Here is a 22689-nt window from a genome sequence, read left to right as displayed (position 1 = left end):
TTTTAAGTCTTATACTTCTATAGCACTCATATGCCAGGTACTCTATATGTATATATTCATTTAGTCCTCTCATCAATCCTGTTAGATTGATTAGTTGTTCCTCTCATACATGTATATCTAGCACTTTGGCAACTGAGAGATCAAGTAATTTATTTAAGGTTAGTTAGATATTAATGGACAAAGCCAAGCTTTAGACCCAGTCAGAATAGTTCCCAATCTAAGTGTTGTTAATGAATTTGATTGGTTCTAATTTCATTCAATTTACACTTACTTGTCTCTATTGTACTGAACTTAATGCATGGAGTAGCATAGTTACATAATTTACAAATAAACACATAGTAGATGCAGTGGACTAACAGTGGACTAAGTGCAGCATTAGAGGCATATGCAATCAAACAAATCCAATTCTGAACAGAAGGTATAGCATTGGGTGTAAAGGCTTGGACTTTGAGAAGCATGTGTATGCAATCACATATCACCCCTACCACTTACAACTGGGAGATGTTGGTCCTAACTTCTCTAAGTCTCTATCCACCAACATGCAAAATATAAGTGTTGTTGTAACCTACCTCAAGGCATTATTGTAAGAATTTAAAGAAATAATGTATAAAAAGAGCACAATGAGGATGCCAAGTACAATCTTGAAGAGTACTAGCTGTAATATTATTAGCATAGAACAATGGTCTCTCTGTTGGTTTAGGAAAGTCAGGTGGCAGTAAGGGGATGGGTTTTAAGTCTCATGTCCTTAACCTTTGATTTACCTCTTTGTACATGCTATCTATGCAGATATTTTGTTTCCCTCCTATTTCTCACTCTGTGCTCATGGCTGTGTCAATCACTTTGTGTGAGAATTCAGGGATCTTCAAGTTTTCTTTTTCTTAATTTCTTTCTTGAGATCCACATTTTACTCCTCTGTCCTGGACTCATTCTTACTATCATTCCAATCAACACTGAGCTGGATCACAGATATTGAGGGGTGAAAATTCATGGCATGGGGGTTGACACTAATATATTCATGAAAAGGCACAAATCATTGCACTTTTAGTTGAGGCTTTGTGAAAGATATGCATTCTTTGGTACCACTATTATCTATCATCTTCCTCCTGGCTCCTAAACACACTTTTTTACACATCTTCATCTCAAAGTACTTGTATTTTTCAACACCTCATCCACATAATGTAGTGTTATGATATCACACCTATATCAATTGTTATGTTCTATGATGACTAAGAGCTCTCTTGAGGTTAGTAACATTAAAATTCCTGCTTACATGTAGCTGGTCTCATAGATCAAGAGACAAATGCATGGATAATATATGATACTAATGATGATAATGATCCTGGTCATGATCATAGATTAATAGAGCAGAAGAGGAAGGGATATAAATTGGATATGTACACACGCATATACATATAACTAATTTACTGCTAAGAAAATGAGGATTTGAGAAGTTATGTGCCTTCTTAAAATTCTATACGTAATAGGAGATATTTAAGATACAGATCCAAGTCTAACTGATCTTAATGCCTATATCTTTAATCATTGCATTGTCAGGTTTTCTAGTTGAACAGGTAATAACAGAGTAGGTTGTAGGGAAATAATAGTGAAAAAAATGTGTAAGGGCCTTAGTATCTTCCTGATGATCTCTCTGGAATCTAAAGAAGTATCATCTCACCCTGTTTGGTTAGCTATCTCTTCAGTGACAAGTCAACACAAGTAAACAGTAGGAATTCACCACCTACTCAGAGTACCATCTATCACAGGCTTTTCCTATCCTCTTAAGAAAAGCAGCATGGAATTTCAAAAATATTCCTCTGCACTTTGCTGATTACCAATGTTTTGCCCTGACTCCTGTACTTATGCCAATGTGCAGAAATAGTATTCGAACAACCAGATACCAGCCCCCAAACTCACAGAAGATGGAGCCACCCCACTGCTTCTTCATCAATTACATTTTTCACTGCAAGGGAAGATTGAATCTAGAAGCTTACCCTGCTCTTGAAAAGAAGGCAAAGAGTGCTGAATTGTGAGCCTGCAATCAGAAATTCAGCCCTAAAAGAATGTTATAAATAATGTAGGAGAAATTCTGTCTCATGTCCTGGTCAAGATGTTCCGAGTTCCCTGAAGCATGAAGACACGGAGAAAGGATCATTAACATGGGGCTTCCTAGGAAGCCTGCATCTAAGTAGTGCATCTACCATGGATTTTTTGAAGTACTCAGAAAATGATTTACCTTTCTTCTGATCTCAATTTTCTTATTTTTAATAAAGAGATATAAAATTATCTGTCCCACAGACTTTCCAGAATAGTATCTGCAACTAGCAAATGAGGGTGGATGCACAAAAGACCTTAGTGAGGGCTTAACTTTTCAATGTGAATCAATTTTTTGTTTCAGGTTGTCTTCCCTGCTTGTCATTGCAGACTCACTGCAAATACCCAGTTTGGGCAGAAGCTGGTGTCTCCAACAAGGTTGGAGTTAGCTTTCAGTTCAATACATGATAACCAGATGGGCTCTAGTCAATGTCTGGTCAGCATCGAGTCCTTTTAATTAATTAACATCATGCAGAATCATGATGAGATTTCAGTGCCTAATGTACAAGCACAAGGAGAAAATTATACAGGCATGAACTGTCTGGGGACAGAACCTCCAATGAGGGCAATCATTTTTTTTCATTGTACTTACATAAGGAAGAAGCAATTAAACTGCGTGTAGAAACATATTTTTTATGCTGCATAGCACATACATATATTTGCAATCTTGCTGTCTTTTCTCTCCTATCCATCACCTTAAAAATTAAGGTGACTTTTACATACATCAAGAGTACTTTTGTTTAATTCATTTGCAATTATTTTGATTTTTGATATTTGAAATGTATTTCTTTTTCTTGAGGTATAATTGACACACAATGTCAATTAGTGTCAGGTGTACAACATAGTGATTTGACAACTGTCTACATTATACTATGCTCACCACAAGTGAAGCTACCATGTATCACCATTGTAATACAGTTGACTGTTTTCTTTCTGATGTGTCTTTTATCCCCATTTCTGAAAATTAGTTTTTTAAAAGATATTATCTATATATTCATGAGAGATACAGAGAGAGAGACAGACAGATGGAGACATAAGTAGCAGGAGAACCAGGCTCCCTGTGGGGATCATGATGCAGGACTCCATCCCAGGAACACACCCTGAGCCAAAGGCAAATGCTCAACCACTGAACCACCCAGGTGCCCCCCTGGTTTTTATCTACCATATTTTTATTGTGGTTTTCTCCTTTACATTTCCATTCAGTATAATAATAGTTTCAGGTGTACAATTTAGTGATTCAACATTCCCATACATTAGCCAGTGCTCATCACAATGAGTATCTTCTTTAATCCTCATCATCTATTTCACCCTCCCCCCACCTTCCTCCCCTCTGGTAACCATCAGCCTGTTCTCTCTCTCTCTCTCTCTCTCTCTCTCTCTCTCTCTCCTCCCTCACTTCTCTTTATTGCTTTGCTCATTTATTTTGTTTCTTAAATTCCACATGAGTGAAATCAGATGGTATTTGTCTTTTTCTGACTTATTTCACTTAACATAATACTCTCTCACTGACTGATGAATGGATAAAAAAGTAGTATAGATAGATGGATAGATATAGATAGAGGTAGAGAGTATTATATTTTGAATATTGTTAAGTTCTAACTTTGATATGCTAAATTTGAATTCAATTTTGTCTCATCTAATATTTCTCCAATACATTAACTGATAAGATTTCTTGTATCATATATATGACTTTTGTTGTATTTTATTCTTTTTTTTACATCTTTTTTATTTAAATTCAATTTGCCAACATATAGTTTAACACCCAGTGCTCATCCCATCAAGTGCCCTCCTCATTGCCTATCACCCATTTACTTCATCTCCGCACCCACCTCCCCTTCGGCAACCCTTTGTTTGTTTCCCAGAGTTAGGAGTCTCTTATGGTTTGTCTCCCTCTCTAATTTTTCCCACTCGATTCCTCTCCTTTCCCTTATAATCCCTTTCACTATTTCTTATATTCCCCACCTGAGTGAAACCATACGATGATTGTCCTTCTTCAATTGACTTATTTCACTCAGTGTAATACCCTCCAGTTCCATCATGTCAAAGGAAGTGGTGGGTATTTGTCTCTTCTGATGGCTGAGTAATATTCCATCATATTTTATTCTAAAGAATATTTATGTTTTATTCTATTTTATACTTCTCCTGTTTGTATATTTTATATACCCTTTTAGGTGCAATTTTAAGTTCACAGCAAAATTGAGAAGATACAGTGAGTTCCTATATGCCTCCATCCCCGCACATGTGTAGTCAATGCCATTATCAACCTTCCCCTCCCCAGAATGGTGCATTTACAATTGATGCACTTATGCTGATACATCATAATTAGACAAAGTCCATAGTTTACCTTAGTGTTCTCTTGGTGTTGTACATTCTATGAATTTGGACAAATGTATAATGAATTGCAGCCATCATTTTAGTATCATACAGAGAGCATTTTCACTGCCCTAAGAATCCTCTGTCCTCCACCAATTTATATCTCTCCTTTCCCAACCCCTGGCAACCACTTGGCTGTCCACTACAACCACAGTTTTGCATTTTCCACTAAAACCTTTCAGATTGACTTATTTTATGTAATAATAAATACTTAAATAATCTCTATGTCATTTCAGGGCTTGATAACTCATTTTTTAGTGCTAATATTTCATTGTCTGGATGGACCACAGTTATTAATCCGTTTATCTACTGAAGGACAAATTGGTTACTTCCAGGATTTAGCTATTATTAATAAAGCTTTATGGAGATGCCTGGGTGGCTCAGTGATTGAGCATCTGCCTTTGGCTCAGGGCATAATCCCAGTCCAGGGTCCAGTCCTGAATTGGGCTCCCTGCAGGGAGCCTGCTTCTCCCTCTGCCTATGTCTCTGCCTCTCTCTCTGTCTCTCGTGAATAAATAAATAAAATATTTTAAAAAATGAATAAAGCATTTATAAATATCCATGTGCAGATTTTGAGTAGATGTAAGTTTTCAGCTCCTTTGGGTAACTTCCAGGATTATATGGTTTAAGTATGTTTAGTTTTGTAAGGAACTGCCACACTCTCTTCCAAAGTAGTTTTACCATTTTACTTTCCCACCTGTGAATTAGAGTTTCTGTTGCTCCACCTCCTCTTCATCCCTGGTGTTGTCAGAGTTACAGATTTGGGCCATTCTAATGGGTGTGTGGTAGTATCCCACTGATTTTTTTATTGAGGAATAATTCACATGCAACATTAGTTTCAGGCATACAACCTAATGATTCAATATTTGTATACATTGCAAAATGATTACCGCTAAAGATCTAGGGAATATCCATCACCATCATTTTTTTTAACTTACAATCCTTTGTGAAATATGCTGTCGATCATCTTTGCATATGCTTGTTTTCTGTATATTCTCTTTGATGAAATCTGTTAAGATTTTTATTTCTTTTTTAATTGGCTTGCTTATTTACTTATTGTTGAGTTTTAAGAGTTCTTTGTATATGTGGGTGACAGTTCTTTATCAGATGTAGTTTTTGCAAATATTTCTCCTAGTCTGTGGCTTGTCTTCTCATTTCCTTGAAGATATCTTTCATAAAGTAGACGTTTTTAATTTTTATGAAATCCAGTTAATCAACTATTTCTTTCACGGATTGTGCCTTTGGTATCATATCTTTAAAAGTCACTGTCAAACCCAAGGCCATCTAGGCCTTCTCCTGTGTTATCTTCCAAGAGTTTTATAATTTTGTATTTTACATTCAGGTCTATGATCCATTTGAGTTAATTTTTTTAAAGATCTTATTCATTTATTCATGAGAGAGAGAGAAAAGAGAGAGAGAGAGAGGCAGAGACACAGGCAGAGGGAGAAGCTGGCTCCATGCAAGGAGCCCGATGTGGGACTCAATCTCGGGACTCCAGGATAACGCCTCCGAAGGCAGGAACCAAACTGCTGAGCCACCCAGGGATCCCACATTTGAGTTAATTTTCATGTAAGATTTGTGTGTACATTCATGTTTTTTTGCATGAAGATGTCCATTTATTCCAGCATCATTTGTTAAAAAGATTATCTTTGCTCCATTGGATTGTCTTTGCTCCTTTATCAAAAATCAGTTGAGTATATTTTTGTAAATCTATTTCTAGCTCTCTATTTTGTTCCACTGATCTATTGGTCTATAATTTTGCCAACACCTGACTGTCTTTTTTTCTCTTATTAATAAGTGTACTGTTTAGCCCCCATCACCTATTTCACTCCTCCACCTCACCTCTGATAACCATCAATTTGTTCTCTATAGCTAAGAGTCCGTTTCTTGGTTTCTCTCTCTCTCTTTTTTCCTTTGCTCGTTTGTTTTGTTTCTTAAATTCCACATATGAGTGAGATCATATGGTATTTGTTTTTCTCTGACTGAGTTATTTCACTTAGCATTATACTCTCTAGCTTCATTATTGTTACAAAAGGCAAGATTTCATTCTTTTCTATGGCTGAATAATATTCCATTGTATGTATATACGCCACATCTTCTTTATCCATTTATCTATAGATGGATACTTGGACTGCTTCCATAATTTAGCTATTGTAACTAATGGTGCTATACCTCACTGTCTTGATTATTGCAATTTTATAATAAGTCTTGAAGTTGAGTAGTGTCAATCTTCTAACTTTGTTCTTTCCCTTCAATATTGTGTTAGCTATTCTGGGTCTCTGTACAAATTAGAATCAATTTGTTGATATTCACAAAATAACTTAGTGATATTTCATTTGAGACTCCAATGAGTCTATAGATAATGTTGGGAGAAATGCAAGAAGCGGGCTCCATGCAGGGAGCCCAACACGGGACTTGATCCGGGGTCTCCAGGAGCACACCCCCGGGCAAAGGTGGCGCTAAACTGCCGAGCCACCCGGGCTGCCCCGAGATTTTTTTCATAGTCTGTGTTCACTCCTGGGATTCTTCTCTGCTCCTGGCTGTTTCTTTCAATTTATATATATTAAATTTTGCTCTTTGCTACATATTGTTCTATGGGTTTTAACAAACGCAGAGTCATGTGTTCATCAGCAAGTTACCATAAAGAATACATTATCATCTTAGAATTTCCATTTCTATTCCTTTTTAGACAACCACTCCTACTTCTCCAAACCTTGGAAATCACTGAGGTTTTTGTTGTTGTTGTTGTTTTTTAATAATAAATTTATTTTTTATTGGTGTTCAATTTGCCAACATACAGAATAACACCCAGTGCTCATCCCATCAAGTGCCCCCCTCAGTGCCCATCACCCATTCACCCCCACCCCCCACCCTCCTCCCCTTCCACCACCCCTAGTTCATTTCCCAGAGTTAGGAGTCTTCATGTTCTGTCTCCCTTTCTGATATTTCCTACCCATTTCTTCTTCCTTCCCTTCTATTCCCTTTCACTATTATTTATATTCCCCAAATGAATGAGAACATATGATGTTTGTCCTTCTCCTATTGACTTATTTCACTCAGCATAATACCCTCCAGTTCCATCCACGTTGAAGCAAATGGTGGGTATTTGTCATTTCTAATGGCTGAGTAATATTCCACTGTATACATAAACCACATCTTCTTTATCCATTCATCTTTTGATGGACACGGAGGCTCCTTCCACAGTTTGGCTATTGTGGACATTGCTGCTAGAAACATCGGGGTGCAGGTGTCCCAGTGTTTCATTGCATCTGTATCTTTGGGGTAAATCCTCAGCAGTGCAATTGCTGGGTCTAGGGAAGATCTATTTTTAACTCTTTGAGGAACCACCACTCAGTTTTCCAGAGTGGCTGCACCAGTTCACATAGATCAATGGAACAGAATAGAGAATTCAGAAGTGGACCCTCAACTTTATGGTCAACTAATATTCAACAAAACAGGAAACACTAGCCACTGGAAAAAAAGACAGTCTCTTCAATAAGTGGTGCTGGGAAAATTGGACACCCACATGCAGAAGAATGAAACTAGACCACTCTCTTTCACCATACACAAAGATAAACTCAAAATGGATGAAAGATCTAAATGTGAGACAAGAATCCATCAAAATCCTAGAGAAGAACACAGGCAACACCCCTTTTGAATTCGACCACAGGAACTTCTTGCAAGATACATACACGAAGGCAAAAGAAACAAAAGCAAAAATGAACTATTGGGACTTTATCAAGATAAGAATCTTCTGCACAGCAAAGGATACAGTCAACAAAACTAAAAGACAACCTACAGAATGGGAGAAGATATTTGCAAATGACGTATCAGATAAAGGCGTAGTTTCCAAGATCTATAAAGAATTTATTAAACTCAACAGCAAAGAAACAAACAATCCAATCATGAAATGGGCAAAAGACATGAAGAGAAATCTCACAGAGGAAGACATAGACATGGCCAACAAACACATGAGAAAATGCTCTGCATCACTTGCCATCAGGGAAATACAAATCAAAACCACAATGAGATCCCACCTCACACCAGTGAGAATGGGGAAAATTAACAAGGCAGGAAACCACAAATGTTGGAGAGGATGTGGAGAAAAGGGAACCCTCTTGCACTGTTGGTGTTTTTTGTTTTTTGTTTGTTTTTGTTTTTTTTTCCGACTGTGTGTTATAGGAATGGAATTGCACAATATGGAAACTTTGGGAAGGAAGAAATGAAAACTATCTTTGTTCACGGGTTACATGGTTGTCTATGTAGAAAATCTGAAAGAATAGAATAGACTATGAGAAAACATCAGCAAACCACTACTGAAGGACATTCTGTGAGATACCTGACCAGTACTCCTTGAAGCTGTCAAGGTCATCATAAACAGGGACAGACAGAGAGCTTGTCACAGGCCAAGATTAAGGAGGTATGACAACTAAATACAAGATGAGGAAAATGATTATATTAATGAAATCTGAATAAAACCTGAAGTTTAGAAAATAATATGATGCCAATATGATTTCCTAGTCTTATAGATGTCCCAGGTAATATAAGATTATTCTGTAGAGGAAACCAGGCAAGAATTGTATCAGTTGTCTATGGTTGCTATTACAAATAATCAAAAACTTGGAAGCTTAAACAATACATATTCATTGTTTCACAGTCTAGAATCCAGAAGTCCAAAAACAGTTTTCCTGAACAGTGTGTCAAAGGAGCCATCTTCCCTCCATAGGATCTAAAGGGAAATCCATTTCTTGCCTCACAATCTTCCTGTGGCTGCTGTTACCCATGGTTTGTGGTCACATCGCTCCAGTCTGTTTTCAAGATCACATTGTCTAGTCCTCTTTTATCTATGGTCACGTCTCTTGAACTCTCTCTTGTAAATATATGTGGAATTTCCTTTATGGTCCTCCCAGAAAATCTGGGATAAAATCCTTAAATTAATCACATCTGCATAGTCTTTTTAGGCCACATAAGGTAACCTTGGAAGGTTCCAGGAATTAGGATGTAGATCTCTTTGCAGACCATTTTCCAGATGGCCACAGGTTTAGATTGTATATTCTGCACTATTTTGAAAATTTTGTATAACTCTCAAATAGTTCTAAGATTAAATAATTAAAATAATAATTGGAAATGTTTGCAATAGGAGAAACATCACCATAAAAAGCAAAAGAAGAATATTTGTGTTATTCTACACTGCCCTCAAATAGCAGCATGAGAATATCTGCATATTCAAGTGCAATCTGACAAATATTGAAATAGTAAAAGCCTTCTATTATCTAGAGATAACAAATTAGATGAGGTTACTCATTCCTGTAGGTAGGTTTGTATAGGATAGAGCTCTCTGAGAATCAAAATTAAAAGCATAAAAGTTGTGCATTATACTAGTAAATTGAATGTGCATTTCCATTATTAGTGACAGATTATTGCCATGTTTATATTCTACATAGATACTCAGAATTACTTCAGTTAATTATATTTCATACATAAGAAGTAATTTTCAAACATAATCAGATACTAACCCTTAAATAATATGATATTTAAAGTATTTTTATAATTACTAACTACCATTTGTTTGATGTATTCCTTGCCATTTAATGAGACATCACTGCTGAGTAAAAATTATGAGATTGTTTCAGATGATTCACTTGATTATGAGATCCAGGAAATCCCTGTGTCCAAACATTAGAGTGCAAGCACTCAGTGAAAATGTAGATAAAAATATTTCAGCAAAGCAGAAAATCAGCTTTGCTTCTTGAAATGCACCATACATCTATCTAAGAGGTTTATATTAAAATAAATACATAAGTGGTTTATGTTGTGTGTGATATACAATAATTATCAACAGTTAAAAGATTTAGCATATCAATACAGTTGTACTCAAAGCTTAAATACTTCATTAATTTATTGAGAATCTATTATGAAACAGATATTTAGGTACTAAGAATTATGTTGTAAACAAAACAAATAATCCATTGCCCTCATACAGTTTAAATTCTAGTTGATGGGTCCGAATCCGGACAAGAAGACAAATAAGTATACAAGAGATGAGGATTTATAAAGGTATGAAGAATGTCACAGAGTGGAAGAATAGTGTACCTGGTGAGTAAAAGGGGACTAGTTTATGAAGGTGGTCAGGAAAAATATTAATAGAGTAATATTTAAGCAATGACCTTAATAGAGTAAGAGAATGTTCTATACAAGGAAAAGCAAGTACAAATGGCCTTAGGCAGGACCATCTTTAAAGTTGTTAGATCACGAAGAAATAGAAAGAAAATCACGTGAATGAAGTAGGGTAAAAAGAATAGGGAGTTTCCAAAAAATAATTTAAATCAGCAAAGGAAACATGAAATACGAGCATTAATCATTCCAACATATTTCTAGAAGCAAAATGTACATTATCGGTTTTCAGTGAAGTTTTTAGTAGTGTGAGAATTGGTAGAAATATTTGAAGAAATTGAAAAATACTTTTAGTCTTCTTCCATTTTTCTCACCCTCTAGCTGTGCTTTGCCTTTTGAATATTGTAATATGAGCATGGTAGTTCTATGTAATGTTTCAATTAAGGCAGAAATATTAATTCACATAGGATACTATATGTATGTATCTCCCAATAAAATGAGTCCCCCAAATTAGATACTTTCATTTGATAGTATATACATATTTTTTAAGGATTATATTTATTTATTCCTGAGAGACACAGAGAGAAGCAGAGACATAGACAGAGGGAGAAACAAGTTCCTCACAGGGAGCCTGATGTGGGACTTGATCCCTGGATGGGGATCATGCCGTGAGTCAAAGGCAGATGCTCAACCACTGAGCCACCCAGGTGTCCCAACCTTTGATAGTATATTATTTTCATTCTGAAGTTAGGACTCTTAGAGCAGAATTCAACTAAAGAGGTGACAAATATGGGACATAAATTTCTATTCTAATACATGAATTAAAATATTTAAATTATGATTATTAAAAACTGGCAACATTCTATTTAATATTGGGAATTTGCCTACTCCAGTGTGTAAGTATCCTCATGGGCACATGCATGCACTTCCGTTCATGGTCCAATTCCACCCCTATTTTAAGTGTTTCTGCATTGATGTGGTAGAAAAAAATGCATGTTAAATAAATGAATAAATGCATATCCTCAATAAAGTTTTTGAGAATTAATCCCAAGATTAATTAGCCATTCTTAGCAATTCTTGTTTAGGTTTATTTTCTACACATAATGTTTGCTTTCTTTCAGGATGAGAGACATTTGAATAAGTTAGAATATCACTTCAGGAACTTATTTGCACTCTGGCCTTAATGTAACTAGAATAATATTCATTGTAAAATGTTAAAAATCACAATCCTAAAGACAACTTTGACTCTAAAAAAATTTTCATGAAGGCATTCTTGACCTCCTTGTTTCTCAGGCTGTAGACCACAGGGTTCAGCATGGGGATGACCATGGTGTAGAACACGGATGCCATTTTGTCTGTGTCCATGGAATGGCTGGAGCTGGGCTGTGTGTACATGAAGATGACTGCTCCATAGAAGATGGACACTGCAGTGAAGTGGGAAGCACAGGTGGATATAGCCTTTAGGTATCCTGAAGAAGAGTGCATCTTCAGGATGGTGATAAATATGAATATGTAGGATACAAAGATAACTAGAAGAGCAAAAATGATGTTAAAAGTGGTTGCATAAACAAGAGCCAGCTCACTGACGTGTCTATCAGAGCAAGAAAGAACCATGACTGCTGGGATATCACAGAAAAAGTGATGGACTTCATTGTTCATACAGAAAGAGAGACTAAATGTGCCTCCAATGTGGATAGAGGCATTGAGGAAACCACAGACATAGCAGCCTATGGCCAGACGAACACACACGCCTGTCGTCATGGTGGTGGTGTAATGGAGGGGTTTGCACACTGCTGCGTAGCGGTCATAGGCCATTGAGGCCAAGAGATAATTTTCCACAGTGGCAAAGACAGCAAAAACAAACATCTGAGCAACACGTGCACTGTAGGAGATGACCTGGTCTCCTAGAAGTAACCCAGCCATGACTGTGGGTGTGACAACTGTGGAGTAACCAAAGTCTGCCAGAGACAGGTTACTGAGGAAAAAGTACATGGGAGTGTGGAGACGGGAGTCCAAGAGAATCAGCACAGTAATCCCCAAATTCCCAACCAGAGTGATGAGGTAGATGAAGGTGAACATTATGAAGAGAGGAACCTGCAGTTCTGGGTCATTGGTTAGTCCCAGCAGGATGAACTGTGTCACTTCTGTCCTGTTATCCATCAATGTTGAGGACCACAGATGCTCTGTGGCTAATGAGAAGAAAGAATTGAGTGATAAAGAAACTTACATTGAAAAGTGTATATACAGTATGTGTTATTTATCAGAGCAATAGCTTGTATTTCAAGATTCTCCAGATAAAATGTTAGCTTGACCACAAAAGTTAGTGCAAAAATTACATATAGGTTTATAAACTGTGGACTCTGAAGTATGGAGCATCTTCTCATTTCTAAAATGTTATAAATTTGTAAAATGAGATAGAAAAAAATTAAATAAGTTGATTAAGATAGCTTGTCCAGAATGAATACAGCTGATGATTCACTTTTCCCAGTCCTAGTAAAAGTAGATACTTGCATGTTGCTCACTTGCCAGGAAATACTGTAAACACTGTAGATGTACAGAGAGTCCCCAACTTAATGATGATTTGACTTAATGATTTTTCAACTCTATCGTAGTGCAAAAGAAACATAGTGCAGTAGAAACTATGCTTCAAATTTTGATGTGGATCTTTTTCTGGGCTAGTGATAGTTGGTTCAGTCGTCTCTCCTGGTGCTGGGCAGGGACAGTGAACCTCAGCGCCAGGTCAGCCAGGCGATCGTGAGGGTCAACAGCTGATACATTTACAACCATCCTGTACCAGCACAGTCATTCTGTGTTTCACTTGCAGTACTGTATTCAACAAATTCATGAGGTATTCAACCCTTTATTATAAAGTAGGCTTTGTGTGAGATGATTTTTGCCCAACTGTTCACTAATGCTAAGTGCTGGAAAGTTGCTAATTAGGAGAGGCTAAGGTATGATGTTTAGCAGGTCTGATGTAGTAAGTGAAATTTCATCTTATATTTTCAATGTACAGTGGCTTTCTTGGGACAAAATCCTATTGTAAGTACAAGTAGAGCTATATATTCATACATCATTTCAAGAACATTAGGAGTTTGATTTATTACATTCATTTAAATTATGCACAGCGAGGAATGCCTGGCTGGCTTAATTGGTAGAACCTCCTCTTGGGGTTGTGAGTTTTAGCCGAATGTTGGGTGTACAGATGACTTAAAATCCTCAAAAAAAAAAAAAAAAAGCTCGGAGGAAAATGAACTATGATGCACAGAGGTTGAATAATTTTTTATATTTCAAATGACTATTAATTGAGAAGCCATGCTTGGGATCCAAGCCAATATCTGAATCCATGCTGAGTGGTTCCTAAAGTGATCTTCTAAACTATATTTAAATCAAATTTAAGTTAATTCAATACAATTGTTTATTGTTGCCATTGGTCCAAATTCATTGTTTGGGGTTTCCCAGTGAAGTGTCCAAGAGATACACACAGAGTGGATGTGAAGTGATACTGAAGCAATAAGAGCCAGGACAGCCACCAGGGGAAGACAGCCATCTGAGGGGAAGACACAGTATTGGGTGTAGAGCTTGGGATCCAAGATGAAGTACATATCAACTCTACTACCATTTACTAATGAGGAATCATTAGTCCTAAGCTAACTTATCTGAACCTCCTATTTCCATGTCTAGAAAAATAAGACAGTAATGAGATCTACATTATAGTATTGTTATGAGAATTAAATAAGATATTGCTTTAAAAACAATAAAATTGGGCAGCCCAGGTGGCTCAGTGGTTTAGCACCGCCTTCTGCCCAGGCTGTGATCCTTGAGTCCGGGAATCAAGTTCTGCATGGGGCTCCCTGCATGAAGTCTGCTTCTCCCTCTGCCTGTGCCTCTGCCAATCTGTGTGTGTGTGTGTCTCTCATGATTAAATAAATAAAATCTTAAAAAAACCAATAAAATCTGGTTGATTAGCACAGTCTGATGAGCTACAATATTATTGTTAGGATGGAATGATTGTCTTTATGTTGCCCTGGGGAAAATGGGTGGTGTCTTGCAGGGCTTCGGACGTGTGTGAAGTACGAAGTCTTGAAGAGTCTCTTCAATATGCCTTTTCTCACACATGAGGTCCTTGGAGGTTGTCTGTGATCTCTGGGATTTCTTAGTCTGTTTTCACTTCACCCAAGCAATCAGCTGCCTCCAAAGGTCCATGCAATCCTTCTTTTGGTTAATTTCTTCCTTGAAATCTCCACCTTAGCTGGATGGGAGCCCCCCCACCACCTCTGGAGAACTTATTCCTTCTCTCATGACTGCCATCTCACAGCAGAATCAGAGATCAAGGGTTGACAGTTCCATGTCTGTGGGCTCCCTTCAGCCTGGAGATCTATATTGGTGGCAAGCCCATGTTATAAAATATTTCATTTGAAGGATGCCTGGGTGCTCAGTTGTTAAGTTCTGCCTCTGGCTCAGGGCATGATCCTGGGGTCCTGGGCTCGAATCATGCATGGGTTACCCGCAGGGAGCTTGCTTCTCCCTCTGCCTAGTCTCTGCCTCTGTGTGTGTGTGTGTGTGTGTGTGTGTGTCTCATGAATAAATAAATAAAATCTTTAGAAAAAATAAAATATTTCATTTGAATCTGTTCTTCCATAGAAACAGTGCTGCAAATCTGTTCACTTCATTTGAGGTCAAGTCGGAAGGGTTTGCCTTTTCTGCTAACTACTAACACCTTTCTCCTAAGTTTGGCAACTTCCCTGTACAAGCCTGTCCCATGATGACATCATTTGTCAACCTTAACACACACGTCCACTTGGAGCTTATTCTATGTTCTATAGGTGATAAGAAAGGCTTTATATGTTAATGTGTGTGTGTACACGGTAGGGAGTATTGCTATACTTCCTTCACCACTGTGGAGTGTGAGGACTTGAGAAGTTATGTAATGCTCGAAAATTATGCAGCTAGCCTGGGAAGGAGTCAAGACTCACAGTTTAATTCATTGAGATTATAGGGGAAGATGATGAAGCTTGAGATTATAAGGGAAGATTTTAAATGTCGTTTGGATCTTGTTAATCCATATTTGAATTTTTATACTTTATTTATTTTTTTTTAAATTTTTTTTTTTTTATGATAGTCACAGAGAGAGAGAGAGAGGCAGAGACACAGGCAGAGGGAGAAGCAGGCTCCATGCACTGGGAGCCCGATGTGGGATTCGATCCCGGGTCTCCAGGATCGCGCCCTGGGCCAAAGGCAGGCGCCAAACCGCTGCGCCACCCAGGGATCCCGAATTTTTATACTTTAAAGATAATTTTGGAGCCTGACGTTGACTCTGTCGGTTGAGCCTCTGACTCCTGATTTCAGTTCAGGTCATGATCTCAGAGTCGTGAGATTGAGTCCCCGTTGACTCCATGGTCAGCATGAGCACAGAATCTACTTGAGATTCTCTCTCTCCCTTTCCATTTGCTCCTTTTCCCACTCTCTCATGATAATAAATAAATAAATAAATAAATAAATAAATAAATAAATAAATAAAATCTTGTAAAAAGAGATTATTTCACTCTTGCAGGTTTTTTGTTTGTTTTGCTTGTTTGTTTACATCTAATGAGAGTCCGGCATTTAGTGAACAGGATGAAATCACCACTAGATTAATTAGAGAATCATCCGTGGCTTTTTGTTCCTATCCTTAGAAAAGCAAGATGATGATCTTTAAGTATCAGTAAATTCCCTTCTGATGGAAATTTTACCATTTATACCCGTCTAATCTCAGTATTTTGGAAAAACTTTGAAATATCTATTTCTGTCCTCAAAGAACTGAAAGTAGATAAAGCTGTCCCACCACTTTTGTAAAGATTACATTTCTCATTAAAAATGTGTAGGGATGGGCAGCCCTAGTGGCTCAGCGGTTTAGTGTTGCCTTCAGCCCAGGGCATGATCCTGGAGGCCCAGGATTGAGTCCCACGTCGGGCTCCCTGCATGGAGCCTGCTTCTTCCTCTGCCTGTGTCTCTGCCTCTCTCTCTCTCTCTCTCTCTGTCTCTCATGAATAAATAAATAAAATCTTTAAAAAATGTGTAGGGAATATGGATGCATACCTGTCTGCTGGAAGAGCAGGAAGGGCCAATTCTGAATACGGATCTGAATCAGAATCAAAGCTGTAGAATACTGCATAAATACTACTCTCAGGACATGGTCATAATAAGGCTCCAAGGTCTCTAAGGCAGGAGAAAATGGAAGAAAGAACATTAAAACATTAACATGGTTCAATTTCTGTACGTACCATGCATTCTTTCTGTGTCCTTAGAGGCATCACTAACCCCCTCCTTATTTGTAAAATAAAGATGATAAGATTACTTCTTTTATAATTCACAAACTTGTGTCTGTAAATAACAAACAAGGGAGGGTCTGTAAGACATCTCCATAAGAAGTTATCATTTTTAAGTCAATCAATGTAATTTTTATCTTGGGGAATTTCCCCTGAATATGACTGGGGGCTCATAGCATATCCTGGGATAAGATCTCTGTGCAGTAGCAAATATTAACATTCAAATGAGTAAATGATCTCCAAAGGGGTTCAGCGTGTAGACTGGTCTCTCTACAACAGTGGCATGTGGAGTCATACTGAGATTTCAATGGCTAATGCATGGGGATGTGGAGAGAATTATAGAGACACAGAGCTCTCTGGGAATTTCCCCTGAGAGAACATTTCTAGCACCTCATCCCTTTCCCAGGTTGGAGACAATTAAACAGCCTGTGGGAGTTGTGCTGGTTATTTCACTGAACACACACATTTTTGTATTACTTGTTATTTCATGTGATATTTATCAGCTTATAATTAAGTATAATTTCCATATAACAGTATCCACAATCCCAGTGGTTATAAGATTTTGTCAAATTTATGTCCAGTAAGCACTATCACCTACAAAAATTCATACAAACCTCTTCTGACAAACCCATTCTTCCACCCGCTGCCCTGGCAACCAATAAATTGTTTCATCCCAATAAATTTGCCTTTTCAAGAGTGTGAACTTAACTATAGTTATAGAATTAGTACTCTTTGAGTGTATAAACTCAATTAGTATTGCTTTCTGTGTCAGAGTGGAATATTTTTCCTTCAGAGTAGTATTTCACTGTACAGTCATTACCAATTATTTATCTTATTCTCAGTTCAAGAACATTTGTGTTGGTTCTAGTGTTTGGTGATTTCAAATAAAGCTGATAAATATTTGCCTAAAGTTTTGTTTGTTTATTTGTTTTCAATGAAAAAACTCTTATTTTATTTTTTATTGAAGTATGGTTATTGCATAATATTAGTTTCAGACAAACAACATAGTGATTTGACAACTCTACAGTTAGGCTCTGATCACCACAAGTGTAGCTGCCATGTGTCACCATCAACCATATTACATTATCATTGACTCTACTCACTGCGCTGTAGCTTTCATCCTTGTGACTTATTCATTCTATAACTGGAAACCTGTATCTCCTACTATCCTTCACTCATTTTGCCCTAAAAAATTATTTCTCTGCATTTATGTGACCATTTCAGCTTTTTGTTTTGATGTATGCTCCCTGGTGGACTGTGCTTATTTCCAGGTTGTTACTCCAAGGTGATGGCTGGGTTTCTCACAGAGGATAAAGTTGTCTCCTGTGATGGATGTGCTTCTCAGATGTTTTTCTTTGTGGCTTTTGCCAGTGTAGACTGTTTCCTGCTAGCTGTCATGCTTGTGATGGGCAGGCAGTGATGTGAAAGTTCTTACATTACACACCACTCTGACGGTTAATGCATGTGCTCAGACACTGGTAGGCTGCTGTCTGGGGCTTTGTTGAATCTGCCATCCACACTGGATTCACCTTCTGCCATTCCAATGTGATCCATCCCTTTTTCTGTGATATCCTCCCAACCCTGGATCTTTCCCACTCTGACATCTACCTAAATGAGATTGTGCTCTTTATCTTAGCAGCTTTCAATGTCTGTTTTGCCCTTATAGTTATCTTGACCTCCTATCTGTTCATCTTCATTGCCATCCTGAGGATGCGCTCAGCTGAGGGAAGGAAGAAAGCCTTCTCCACCTGTGCCTCACACCTCACTGCTGTAACCATCTTCTATGGAACTGTCATGTTCATGTACTTACAACCTAGTTCTAGTCATTCTATGGACAATGACCAAATGGCATCTGTGTTCTATACCATAATAGTCCCCATGTTGAACCCTATTGTCTACAGTCTAAGGAATAAAGAGGTGAATAATGCTTTTAGGAAAGTCACCAAGAAGCTAAAGATTCTGTTTGGCCCATAGATCAATTAGAGAGATTATAAAAGCTGCATAGTTAACCAGCTATCTATTGTTGTGTAGCAAAATATCACAATGCCTAATGCAACAGTTCTCACAGTTCTGTGGTTGATGGGGTAGTTCCTTTGCTGCTTTCACACGGGCTCATTCATGAGGTTGTATATTTTCCGCACAGTCAGCTGGGCTGAAAGGTTCAAGATGGCCCTATTCACGTTTCTAACTGTTGATTCTGGTTAGTCTCTACATCTTTTTCACATGGTCTTCCATCCTCCAGAGGATGGACCAGATTTCTCACTTAGCATTTTCAATGTGAAAGTAAAACTGAAGGATTTCTTGAAGTCTAGACTCCTAAGTCACACAACATTTTTTCTATCACAAATACTAGCCAATGGAGTCAAAGGGCTGGCCCCAATGCAAGCATGAAGAAGGACCACATCTCTTGAGGAAAACAGCTGCAAAGAATTTGTGCCCATAGTTAATCTACCACAATTAGAAATGAGGTCAAACTGCTCATTTTATAAAGAAAGAAAGCCGAAGTATGGTGGGTTAAGTACAACAGCAATTTATTCTCAAGCAGTGGAAGGTAATGTAGCAAGGTGAAAATGAACTATCTGGACATCGTGTGTCTTGGTCATTCAGGGTCAGGTCCCCCTCATCTCTCTCTACCATCTCCTAGGGTGTTGAAAGTCTATCTTCATCAAAACTATTCTATCTGGAGGAAAGGAAGAAGAGATGAGTTGAAAAAAGTGATGTAGTAACTATGCACATTACTTCTTTTTTTTCCAAATTTTTATTTAAATTCTAATTATTTACCATGCAGTACAATATTGGCTTCAGGAGTAGAATTTAATGACTCATCACTTATATACAACACCCAGTGTCATCGCAAGTCCTTAGTCCCCATCACCCATCTAGCCCACTCCCCACCCACCTCTCTCCATCAACCCTTAGTTTGTTCTCTATTATTGAGTCTCTTACGATTTATTTCCCTTTCTCCTTTCTTCTACTCCTTCCCATATATCTATCTAATCATCTGTTTTATTTCTTAAATTCCACATGAGTGAAATCATATAGTATTTGTCTTTCTCTGACTGACTTATTTCACTCATCATAATACACTTGAGCTCCATCCACATCATTGCAAATAGTAAGATTTCATTCTTTTTTATGGCTGAGTAGTATTCCACTGTACACATTAGTTCTGAGTACATTCCATTGGCCGGCATTCAGTCATAAGACCATAAAACCAACCTGCAAAGCTAATTTCAAAATTTAAGCCCTAGCTGAAGCTTAATGTACATAGCTGAAATCCCAAAACTCTGGAAGAATACAATAATGATTTATCAAGGAAAATTAGTATTCTGCCACCCAACTTGTACCTGAAACTGAAAGGCTACACATGTCTCCAAAACTGGGTCTCTAGCTTGTTTTGCCCTAGTAGAATACATTTCCCTAAGTTTCATATTGTATCTTTAAGATCTCCTTTCTTGATCATACCATTTAGAATGATTCTTATCTCATACACTCTTATGTTCTTCATAGACTTAAACAAATCTCTGAAATTATATTTTATTTAATTGCTTGCTTTTGTTTCTTCCAAATCATAGGTAGTATTATATCCTTCTAAGTTGTCCAGATTATTTTTTACTGCTTCAAATAGTGAGATGACATGAAATGATGATATGTTGGATGTGGAGTGTGAGAAAAATGGTATTCTACCTCCCTAAGCAACTAGAAGGATAAGATGATCACTATGTGAGGCATGAAAGGTGTGATAGTAGGAGGTTTGGGATGAGAAGAGACCAAGAGGCCATGAATTACATTGGAGTGTATAAAGCTTTAGATGACTCTTGGATACCACAAGGAATGGTTTGGCACTGGAATTGATATATAAATTTGGATTTTTCATTACATAGGTGATATTTAAGACATAAGAATGAAAAATAGCTAAGAGAATATAGTTAGAAAGAAGAAAAGTGTTTCAAGGACAAAGGGTTGGAACTTTCACAATAAAAGGCCCAACAGATGAGTAACCAGCAAAGGTGAGTGGTGTCCTACAACCCAATCAATGAGAAATGCATCACGAGGGAATGGAAGTGTCAGAGCTGCTGGTAGGTTAAGTAATATCAAGATTAAGTACTGACAATAGGCCATAGTGTTAGGAAGTTGGTAGGTGACTTTGAGTGCTTTGATTGGATGGTGGGGATACAAATCTCATCAAATGTATACTCTACCATCTAGTCCATTATTATGCTTTGCTTTACATAGTTTCTAAGATTTTCCCAACATGCATGATGAAGTAAATGTGTGTTGTCTTTTCTCAAAGCAGCTAGTGAGATAGGGCTTTGAGACTCACTTTGAGAGGAGAGAAGGAGAGAGGATAACAACATGATGGGGAGCCAAGGTTTTAAGAGATGACTGACAAGAGTTGTTTGGGCAGTAGATTATGCATCAAGAACCTGAGTGTCATTATATCAAATTTCCGATTTGCAGGAATTTATCATCTGGGGTTCACTTCTCCTCCATTTTGTCTGAGTACAAGATTATTGTGTAAGTGATTCTTTGGAAGAATGAAGGAGGAGGAATGGTATATGTCACGTGGAGGAAAAGCAGTGTAGAGACAAGAAAAGAAGAGGCACAGAAGGAAGTGTGGTGCTTGAAGTGACAGACAAGTGGGGCAAAGGCAGAGCTTTGGAACAGGAACTGAGAGACAAAAAGAAATCTTATATACACACACAATCCCAACTCAAAGATACCTCAGAACCATTTAGGAAAGTACTCTGCCTCCTGTAGCTGGTTGTTATTGAATTTACCAGTTAAAAGAAAGAAGGCTGGAGGATTTGGGGTCATGTGAGTTCCAAGTGAGAGTGAGATGGGCTCTTGGAGAAAGAGCTGATTACTGGATTGGGACAGGAATAGCACAAGAGGAGCCTGGAGCGTCTTGTGGTTCCAGGAAGGAAGAAGGAGCTCAGAAAACAAGAGGGTTGGGCATATCAAAAGGAAACCAGAGTAAGGGCAGCCTGGGTGGATTAGTGGTTTAGCACCACCTTCAGCCTAGGGCGTGATCCTCAGAGCGTGATCCTGGAGACCTGGGATGGAGTCCCATGTCAGGCTCCCTGCATAGAGCTTGCTTCCCCCTCTCCCTCTGTCTGTGTGTGTGTATGTGTGTGCCTCTCATGAATAAATAAATAAAATCTTTTTTTTTTAATTCGAAGGAAGGAAACCAGAGTAAAATGGAAAGTGCTCCCAATAACCCAAGATGGAAGAATTTGAAAAACGAAGTAAATATTGTAGGACTACATTATACCCCAAGGTATAAAGCAAATGTATGTGAGTCTGTGCTGATATAAACATGAAACTAAGTCAGTAAATAAATGGGTCCTTCTTGTAGAAAAATCCTAAATAATATGTTTAGCCTTCCCCTAGGAGGTGGAGTATAGTCCCTTTCATGTGTTATTTTTCATTTAACGAGAAATTCCTAAAAGAATTAAGATGGTTTAATATGATTTATGTGATAGTTTGGTTTCCAAAAGTTATTTGTATGAAAGAGGGAAATGCAAATAGTGAGTGAGAGAATATAGAAAGAAATCAGACACATCTCCCAAAATGTCCTCAAATTCTTTTAAAACAATTACATAATGGGTAACCAACTATAATTATCAGTGGTTCAAATAAATTGACTTCTGGACTCAAAGCTTAATTAATTAATTTATTCATTAATTTAACAAATGTTTATTGAAAAATTAGTAGGAACCAGGCTATAATTTATGTTTGGGGATAGAGTTGTTAATAAAGAAAACAAACTTACTGTTCTCCTGTAGTGTATGTGCTATGTAGA

The 22689-nt window shown here is 37.6% G+C and overlaps 1 protein-coding gene and 1 pseudogene across 1 annotated transcript; one reads left to right on the top strand and one right to left on the bottom strand.

The window, feature by feature from the left end:
* Window positions 1-11480: 11480 nt before the first annotated feature.
* On the bottom strand, window positions 11481-12738 carry LOC140613454 (olfactory receptor 5B3-like). The gene has a single exon (XM_072791974.1). It carries the CDS (start codon window positions 12736-12738, stop codon window positions 11800-11802), a length of 939 nt encoding a protein of 312 aa, XP_072648075.1. The 3' UTR covers window positions 11481-11799.
* A 5203-nt stretch (window positions 12739-17941) lies between these two features.
* On the top strand, window positions 17942-18857 carry LOC140613222 (olfactory receptor 5B12-like; annotated as a pseudogene).
* Window positions 18858-22689: the final 3832 nt, after the last annotated feature.

The sequence above is a fragment of the Canis lupus genome, chromosome 21 (assembly GCF_048164855.1).
Source record: "Canis lupus baileyi chromosome 21, mCanLup2.hap1, whole genome shotgun sequence".
In the NCBI taxonomy this organism is placed as follows: domain Eukaryota; kingdom Metazoa; phylum Chordata; class Mammalia; order Carnivora; family Canidae; genus Canis; species Canis lupus.
The sequence above is the reverse complement of the archived record's forward strand: the minus strand, read 5'-3'. Positions and strand labels throughout refer to the sequence as shown.

Bases quoted from the DNA above. Each gene is read 5' to 3' on its own strand.
- LOC140613454 (XM_072791974.1), bottom strand. From the start codon at position 12,738: ATGGATAACAGGACAGAAGTGACACAGTTCATCCTGCTGGGACTAACC.